Raw genomic sequence first — 9,278 nt, forward strand, 5'->3', positions numbered from 1 at the left:
AACCAGTAATATTATCACAACCTGATGTTTGACGTTTTTTGTCCATACATTATGCTTTATTCGCATGCATCAAACGATTAAACAATATTCATGTTTATTCATAAAATCATTCGAACATTCATCATTCGATTTAGACCATCAAAGACATAAACTCAAAATACTCAAAGCGGCTTTATGTGTCTTGACCTCCAGCTCCCATTCCACACATCAATTTTGTGGGATCAGTAAACAATCAATAATCAATACAGTCATTACACTTTAAGTCAATAGCCTATAACACAGACTTTTTGAGAGATCTGCTCATTTTGTTAGTCAGTTATACTTTTTAACAAGTCGCTTTTAATTGTCTCCATGGGCGAAGATGAAAGAACCGATCAGATGAAAGCGCTCGTGCTTTAAATGGTAATGTATTTATTTATGTATAAGATTCGGGTCCACATTTCTTGGCAGTAATCGCGCAAAGAATGTCTGAGACGAAAGCCTGCAACACATTTGTATTCACTTCACTTATTTATTTATTTTAATAGTTTCCTATGCTGTCTGTGTGCACAAGATGTTGTCAAAAACTTCAGTCTGTCCTATAGGCTATCTCTCCAGAGTTGAAGATTTCGTGCTGCGTTAACACCCGCCTGGCGATTGAGATACGGCCATTTTGATGAGTTACATCTGCTGTCGGAATAAAGAAATAATCGGTATCTTGAGAGAAAAGTAGGCTACACTATAGTCGCTGAAATTACAATTGGCTTATCCTGACCAATTCGATTGATGCAGTTAATGGTTCGTTTTTTATATAGGCAATATATTATTATTATTATAGCCATGTGAAACTGGTACGACGTGGTAACACAAGAAGCTTTACTTTTTGCAGAAGCCGAAACGGTCAACGCGAAAGTGCCTCGGGTTTCTGCCAGCATGCTGAGCGTCTTTGTTTTCGCTGAAGTGCTTGTATTAGGGTAGCTGACGTCATGGCAGGCAGACTGCGCGTGTGGTTTACAGCTGAACGCATGCAGTGTCCTAAACCACAGTCCAGCGCTATACAGAGAAAAAACACCAAACCGATCACAATTCCACTGCTTATCTGAAAAGTAGGCTATGTGTGATCTGAACTGTTGCACTAAGGGGGCGCTTAGGTAACTGCGCAAACTTTTATGATCTGTAGAATTTGTAACAATCTTTTTGTTGAAAATTGATAAGTAGCCTATTTCCAACAATAAAGTCAGGACTGATAGCCTATAAAGTAGCGAATGGTAATTTAATAAAACATGCAGTTGCTTAGAAACGCATTTCTTTTAATGTGAGTTAGTGTATAGTAGCCTATGTGTAGTCAGTGTAGCACGTTCGATATTGTTTATAAGCCTATGGCAAAATATTGCAGCAATAGATATAGCCGACCCATTCTATAATCAAATTCTTAAGATATTCACATCAAGAGGTTCATTTAATCACCACCTTCTTTTCTATGAGAGACATAACTTCACTGTAACGTGTGAAAATGATTGTGAATAAAAACATTACGAGTCATTATCCTGATGAGGCGCGTAATAGCCTAACTTCTAAACGGAAAGCCCACAATTTTCTATTTGGAGCTGCACGTCAAGTCAACTAAAAATGTTGGCTAACTAAAAATTTGGAATGTAAATAGCCACTAAGACTCATTTCGATAAGGCTATATTTGCTTATGGTTTAAATAAATATAGCCTATAAATGCAGTGAAAATATTTTATATGCGTATAGGTCTATAATGTATACATTTAATGTATATATTTAATGTATACATTGAGCAGCAGTTACAGGTACCGGGTATAGCAACAAGATGGCCATTAAAACGTTAATTTTACTACATTAAAAACAATCAGCGTGAGTTAATAAATGGAGATTTTTTTTTAACGATAATTGATTTCTCTTGCATTAGACAACTTTTATGATTCCATTTAAAAAAGCCTAGTTTGACATATTCAAAATAACCATTGTAGCCTACTTATTTTGCATAGATCTGGCCATAATGATTTGGGTGAAAATAAAACATCTTCTCTAAAAGTTAGTTCATTGCCTATATACGAAGCACTACCAAACTACATGGCTTGGCGAGAGGTTTTTCTCTTCAGAAGTGGGGATGTGGGTGGTGAGGTTTGACAAAGACATCCGTCAGAGGGGTACCCTATTGATGATATACCCCTCTACTAATTCCCAGGCTACCCGTAAGGAATGAGATCACGTGATGGAGTGGGGCGGTCGAACTAAGCCATTTTGGGGACTGTGTCAGTTCGCACACACTCAACCATCAGACACTGTGTTTTTCCAGATCGCTGTGCGGGAGCAGTACGCCTCTGGAATTTAACATCTATGACCGGAATTTGTGGATTTATCTGGGAATCAAATCGGAAGGTGTCTGCAAAGGCTAAGCTACGGTAAAATATGTGCAATTGCGCAAGAAGGCCACAATGAGCACGGTGGTGGTGCGCTAGTTCGAGCCATTGACAGCGTCTGCAGCTCATTCCAAGATGGCCGCTTCAGTAGCATTCATTTTTTGCTGATCGGCTCTCAAGTTTCATTGTCTACCACAAACAAAGCTAGGAAACCATCGGGAATATACTGGGTATGTACGCTTGAATGTACAAAAGAGTGGAGTAACGAGCTCTTCTGATTTTGTTTTCTTTTTCCTTCTTCGGAGGCAAGAGAGTAACGTTGCCTCTTGTAGATCTGTGATCGTTTCTCATACGAATTTCATTTCAGTTTTCTCACATGTTTTAATTAAACGCAACCAATGGCATATGTTAACACAATGTGCACCTCAATGAGTATTGCATCTTTGTAAAACTACAGTATATTGTTCTCTTCGAGTGTTGTTTATAACCTAAAAAGTCGGCGCGCGCTGAAGAACAGGCGAGTTGTGTCAGGTGTTAACGGGTGTCCACATTCACCCATTTCTTCACGCGCTAAAATCAATAATTTGCTCTCTTATTTTATAGAATTGAGCAGTCTAGAGGGTGTATATTTAGGAAAAAAATACTTCACAATGTTTTAATGGCGTCGGTTAATTTTATTAACTTAAATTCATATGCGTATTTGTTGGGTAGCCTATGCTACCTCCTCCTATGGCTGTAACAGCATGAAATACCATTATTTTGAGTAGGCTAACTTCCGAGTAAATATATTTTCAAGCGTGTTTACTATTGTTTATTTGTCACTAAATGTAACACGTTTTGGGTGTTTTAAAAAATATTCTAAAACATTCTCGATTCAATGCAACCTTGATCTCACACTTCAGACTGAACATCTTTTTTTTTTTTTTACAGAGGATACGAATACTAATTCTAAGATTTGACACTTATAGGCTACATTTACTTACATTTTCGTCAGTCTGATAAAATATAGATCATAATTGTGAATCAGTCAGTGGTTAACTAAAATGTGACTCACACCCGATGTGTCACAAGTTCATAAACGGTTTTTGAACTCTATTCAAGGAATAAATAAATATGTTCCAACATTGGTTGTTAACTCGAACGTAATTGATAGTTCTCTACCAAAGTTCTATAGTTCTCTGCCAAATATTTTTTTCCCCCTGGCCATATTTAAATGATTAAGCCGTCACTTGCAGATAGGCTACTGCTGTATGTATGGCCCGTTTGCTGTGACAGCCTATTTTTATCTTATAGCCTAGGCCTATATTTTCACAGATTTTTCCACACCGTAAATATCTGTATTTAATAGCCAAATCATAAAATGCTTGCTAGCTTATTTCTGTCAGTAAAAGAAAGAGGACACATCATTGTTATTATGGATATGAAGACATGACTCTGTTATCTGCAGTAGCCCTATGCGATAAACTGTCAGATTTCCTGGAACTGCAGTTTTTTTTCTTAACATAGACTCTGTTCTTCTTCCTTCATAAAAAAAAACTTTGTTCCGTTTTCTAGTGCATAGTGTTAAATTATAGTACAATTAGAATATTTTTACTAAACCACATATTAGTCTTGTGAGTTTTCATTATTGGTCAAGGCCGAGGAAGGGCCAACCAGTTCCAAACCAAAGCACACCTGCTTTTTTCGCCTTCGCTGGAACCTAATCGCCCCGTTTCGTTCATTCTCCGATATACAAATTTAATCAAGTAAAAGAATACAGTCCAACTTCATTAAAGACAGTTGTTACGTAGCCTAATAAAGAACTAAAAGCAGCATACAAAAATACTTTATCTTAGGCTATAGCTATTTTGAATTTGTTTGTTTTTTGTCGCTGACTAAAATGCAAGGTGTTGTTCTGTACTCTTTTGAATGGTATTACGTTCGCCATTAGAACGCTATTGAGCTGTTTTTGTAGCACATTATAAGATTGTAGTAGCCTATAATGTCCTTAGCAAGATGTTTTCTCAGTCACTGAGCAACTATCTAAAGGTTGGTCTGTGCCAAATCTAACGTTAGATCATCTACATTTATTTGACTGTATTTACTGCGTTGGATTCAGTAGGCTACGCTCTGCATTGGGAAGGTTTATAATTGAACATTCGCACTTACGGGATATTGGTATCTGCATGAAAATTGATCACGTTTGAACTAACCCCAGGCTAATATCGCAGTCGAGAGATAACGGGACACATACGCGAGCTCTCGAGCCTCCGTTGACTGTGTTCCTCATCGCAGACATCGGCAAGGCAGGGCAGATCTGTATTCACGATCAGATTTGGAAGTGATGCTTGTTGTAATGGTGGTTGTACGACGTGTTTAGGTAGTGATCATCACTTCTTCATCAACAATATGTGTGGTGCACAGGTCGCAGCCTTGCGAGGGCGAACCCGCCTGGACGCGGGGCTGTCTAGCAAAATGGCAGCCACGTTCAAGTAGCGGCATGTTTTTTAGCGAGAGAAACAGTGGTCGAGAGGAAATTATCCCGCTTTACCGCCAATAGGTTGAATTTATGGGCATAATGATCCGGACCATCTGTGAATCATGCGAGGTATGCGCTCCGTTTTGACTGGCACAATGCCAATTACAACCCGTCGTCATAGCAACTGTAAGTGTGGGCAGTTTAGCTTTAACTCTCACCTGTACGCATCCCTGCAAATAAATGAAAACCATTTAAAATTGTGCGCGGACACTTCCCTGGAATGCAAATGAGATAAGACAAAGGCGATATGAATTTACATTAACACTATCGCCTAGTTTATCTGAGTTGTCAATTGTCGGGTTAACGTTACGTTAAATGTGTAATTAGCCTATCCTATTTTGTCTGTTTGTGTCGCATTTTTGTTCGCTTTAAGGGCAAGTTGACCATCTAAAATGAGTAACCAGACTATTTTTATGGGCTATTAAAACTGACTAAATATTAATCGGTGTCTTCTTTGGTTGTCAGGTCAGCGAACTCTCATGACAATGCATCGTACAACAAGAATCAAGATAACGGAGCTCAATCCTCATTTGATGTGCGTTTTATGTGGAGGATACTTCATTGACGCCTCCACTATTGTCGAATGTTTGCATTCATGTAAGTCCGAAATCTGTCATAATCTAGTATGTTATTAAATTAATACTCATCTTTAATGCTTTGCTTTGTTGGGTAATTTAATCGATCAGGTAGGCTACAATTAATTAGTTGTTTGTTGTTTTTACAGTCTGCAAAATGTGCATTGTGAGGTATCTGGAAACCAGCAAATATTGTCCTATTTGTGATGTCCAAGTTCATAAAACAAAACCTCTCCTCAATATCAGGTAATGATTCTGTGTATTTTAATTAAATACTTTATTTCTGATTACCATAATATTATTTCAGTAGCCTAAATGGTGCTACTTCCGGAAAATCCAATAAAGCTTTGAATTTCTGTAGGCTAAATTAAGAACTGAATGAAGGCAATGTTTCTTTATATAGATGCCAATGCTTGTATATTTCAGGTCCGATAAGACCCTTCAGGACATTGTTTACAAGCTGGTGCCTGGTCTGTTCAAAAGTAAGTGTAAAAAGTTTGTGTTCATTTTAATTATATTTATTAATTTAATTTCTGAAGGGCTGGGCATTGCATAACTTCTGACAAAATGTCATGATGTGACTAAGGACTTAATATTTGAATGTTTTTTTTCTGATTTATGTTGAAAATTAATAGCAATAACACATTACTAAACAATTCTTAAGAAATAATGTATTCATTGTGCTTTTGTAACTCAGATGAGATGAAGCGAAGGAGGGATTTTTATGCGGAGCATCCATCAGTTGATGGTAAAGTGTTAAGATAGTCATTGTGATGTTTTAAATAATTCATAAGAAGTCTTGTTTTTTTTCTCTAATCATTTATCTGTCCTTCAGCTACTAATGGTTCTAATGAAGACCGAGGAGAAGTGGCAGATGAAGACAAGAGAATCATTGCTGATGATGAGATCATCAGTCTGTCCATTGAGTTTTTTGATCAGAACAAGTAGGTTCAGTTCAACATAAACTCCTTATACATTTAATTATCATTAGAGATCACTTTCATGTTGCTTATGAAATAGACAATGAAATGGTAATTTAATAAAAAAAAAAAGTAAGTCATGTAAAAGTAGTTGGCTACACCAGACATGAAGTTTTTAGTATTAGAAAGACATTACATTCATTATTATTTTTTAAATGATCAGGTTTGATAGTAAAGATGGAGAAGAAAAGGATACCACAAAAGAGGTAATTAATTTACTAATTAATAAAATATCCGAGAACAAGTCTCACTGAGTCAGTTTTGAGGGTTATAGTGGACTATACTGAATTTTTGTAATGGTCTGATTTTCATAGGTGAATGTAAAGCGGTACTTACAATGCCCTGCAGCTATGACAGTAATGCATCTCAGAAAATTTCTCAGAAGCAAAATGGATATTCCATGTACCTTTCAGGTAATCTTGTTTGCATTCACTTTCTAAAAGGTTTCATCTGCTTTCAACACTTTTTATATATTGACAAATTGAGCTGGTTTAGATAAGATTCTTTCTTTTTCAGATCGAAGTTATGTATGAAGATGAACCATTGAAAGATTATTATACTCTTATGGATATTGCTTATATCTACACATGGAGAAGGGTAGGAGTATTGAATCTGAGATATTTTAAACTGTGTTATTATACATTTAGTCTGATATCTTTTAAAGCGGAGATAATAACATGTTGATATTTTACAGAACGGGCCCTTGCCATTGAAGTACAGAGTTCGCCCTGGTTGCAAAAAAATGAAGTTGAGCAGCCCAAGGGATGATATGACCGGCGGCAGAAGGCCTGATACAGAAAGTGATTCCAGCAGTGACAAACCAAACAGCCCGACTGCTGCTGCCGCCCCCTCGACATCCTCTACTCTGCCCAGCCCAAGCACCCCTGTCCAGTCTCCACGTCCCAACTTCCCCCATATCTCCACTCTTAATGGAGTCTCTGCCAAAGTGGGCCACAATGGCCAAACTCCTTTCAGCAGCAAAGTCTGCAAAACTTCTCATAATGGCTCCAACTCTCTCGAATGACTTCATGAATGCCAAAGCCATCAACCCCATTCAAACAGAGCTGTGATGTAGATGCTTTCTTTATAAACCACCTCTTCAATTTTTTTATATCATTTTTAAATATGTTTGTTTTGTCACCATGTGTGAAAACTTTGTAACACAGCATTGTTTGTGTTATATTTTGTATTAATTACTATTGCATAACTAATATTGTGAGGAGTACTGGAGGGAAACTCGGCAAGGAGGAGAATGTATCTCGGTGTTTTATATAATGTCTTGTTCGTTTAGACTAGAACATCATATGTATATAAATAATTTCCTTGTCTATGAAGTCTCCAATGAAATACATGGCGGCACGCGGAATGTTTATCCAGATTGTATGGACTTTATTCGGCTAAAATGTGTAACACCCCTAAATTTGCAGATTAAAGGGCATAAAGGCAGCGTCAGTGTTGTTTTGGACAAAACCAGAAGCTGTAATTAAAAAATCTGAATGAAAATCTGATACGTATGTGCTCGTTGTATAACTTAAGTTGAGAAATGTAGAGTCACACGATGATAGAAACGGATCATCGCGTGATACTACTAACGTTACATTTCTCAACTTCTTTCTTTCTCTACAATTCTGTTTAAGCGGTTGTTTGTTGTTTACTTTGTTTAAATAAACATTTTAATTTTTGTATTACCAAATACAGTGTGTGGACTTTATAAAACAAAACTCCCGTGATTATTTATTTTTTGCCATGCAGGCCTAGACTCTGCGTCAAAAACCTACTTCGGCCTTGAATAAATTCGGTTCTCAGGTCAAAGGACGCTGTTTATATTTTAGCTGTACAAATATAAATGGTTTAAAACAACATATATTGGTTAAACTGCGACATTTGTGGTCGAATAGTTTCTTACCGTACTACGCCTTCATGAAGTGTAGGTAACGTTAGGCCTAATTTTCTCAGTTCAGAGCAGGAAGTCTGTGCTTTGACTCTGATCAATAGAAATGTATCCACATAGTGTTCAAACAACAACAGATAATGCCGTGGTGGGTGAAAACTAGAAAAATAAGAGTTTATAAGACTAATCCCGTTAGAGACAAAAACAAAAAAATAATCGGACAATGAGAAATAGCTAACTTACGCCTTTGACTATTAAAGTATGCGTTAAATATTTTATAAGGGTCTAACTAATAGCTATGTCCAGCCGCAAAAAAAAAAAAAAAAAAATCTCACAACAAACCTTTAATTTAGCTGTAAGTTAGCCCACTGGTAAAGGTAACAGCCTGCTAGCTAAACAGATCGCTCTCATAGGCCTTATTTAGGCTTCACTCTACTGATTGTCAGACCTTCACTGGACTTAACAGGTCCACACTGAAGATTTACATAAATATGTACTTACAGTGCACAGTAGGCTATTAAAGCCTATTTCGTTCTCGTAATTAAAATAGTTCCTATGCCTAATTATCTTAACTCGGTAATTTGAACAAAAACTTGTAGTCCTAACCTAACGATCTCCAAATAAACACCGTGTTTATTATAATGGCATGATCTACGCCTTTTAATTATTTATCTTATGTCGCCCGCGCTTGATTAATCTCGTTGGTGTTCTGTCAGAATTAGCGGTTTATGATAAGCAGGCTCTTTAGTCGACGATGAACAGGTTATTATCGATATTTTTTAAGTTTAAAATCAGTTTTAAATGTTAAAAAATGTATTTATATAAAAAAGAAAGAACGGAAAAGTTCGGTAAAATAAGCTACATTTAGCTTTGTTAAATCTTTTGAAAGTCGTAAATTTAAAAAGCGCATTTTTTGATAATATGTCTCTGAAACGCAAAGCCCCAGTT

The 9,278-nt window shown here is 36.7% G+C and overlaps 1 protein-coding gene across 1 annotated transcript; it reads left to right on the forward strand.

The window, feature by feature from the left end:
- The first annotated feature begins 589 nt into the window (after positions 1–589).
- On the forward strand, positions 590–8,132 carry bmi1b (bmi1 polycomb ring finger oncogene 1b). Its single transcript, XM_077226959.1, has 10 exons — positions 590–2,596; positions 5,350–5,481; positions 5,609–5,705; positions 5,886–5,941; positions 6,157–6,207; positions 6,295–6,403; positions 6,603–6,645; positions 6,754–6,852; positions 6,956–7,036; positions 7,134–8,132. The coding sequence occupies exons 2-10, from the start codon at positions 5,364–5,366 to the stop codon at positions 7,461–7,463; spliced, it is 984 nt and encodes a 327-aa protein (XP_077083074.1). The 5' UTR covers positions 590–2,596; positions 5,350–5,363; the 3' UTR covers positions 7,464–8,132.
- The last annotated feature ends 1,146 nt before the right edge of the window (positions 8,133–9,278 follow it).

The sequence above is a fragment of the Siphateles boraxobius genome, unplaced genomic scaffold (assembly GCF_051911475.1).
Source record: "Siphateles boraxobius isolate OS27281-9 unplaced genomic scaffold, OSU_SipBor_1 1, whole genome shotgun sequence".
Lineage (NCBI taxonomy): Eukaryota > Metazoa > Chordata > Actinopteri > Cypriniformes > Leuciscidae > Siphateles > Siphateles boraxobius.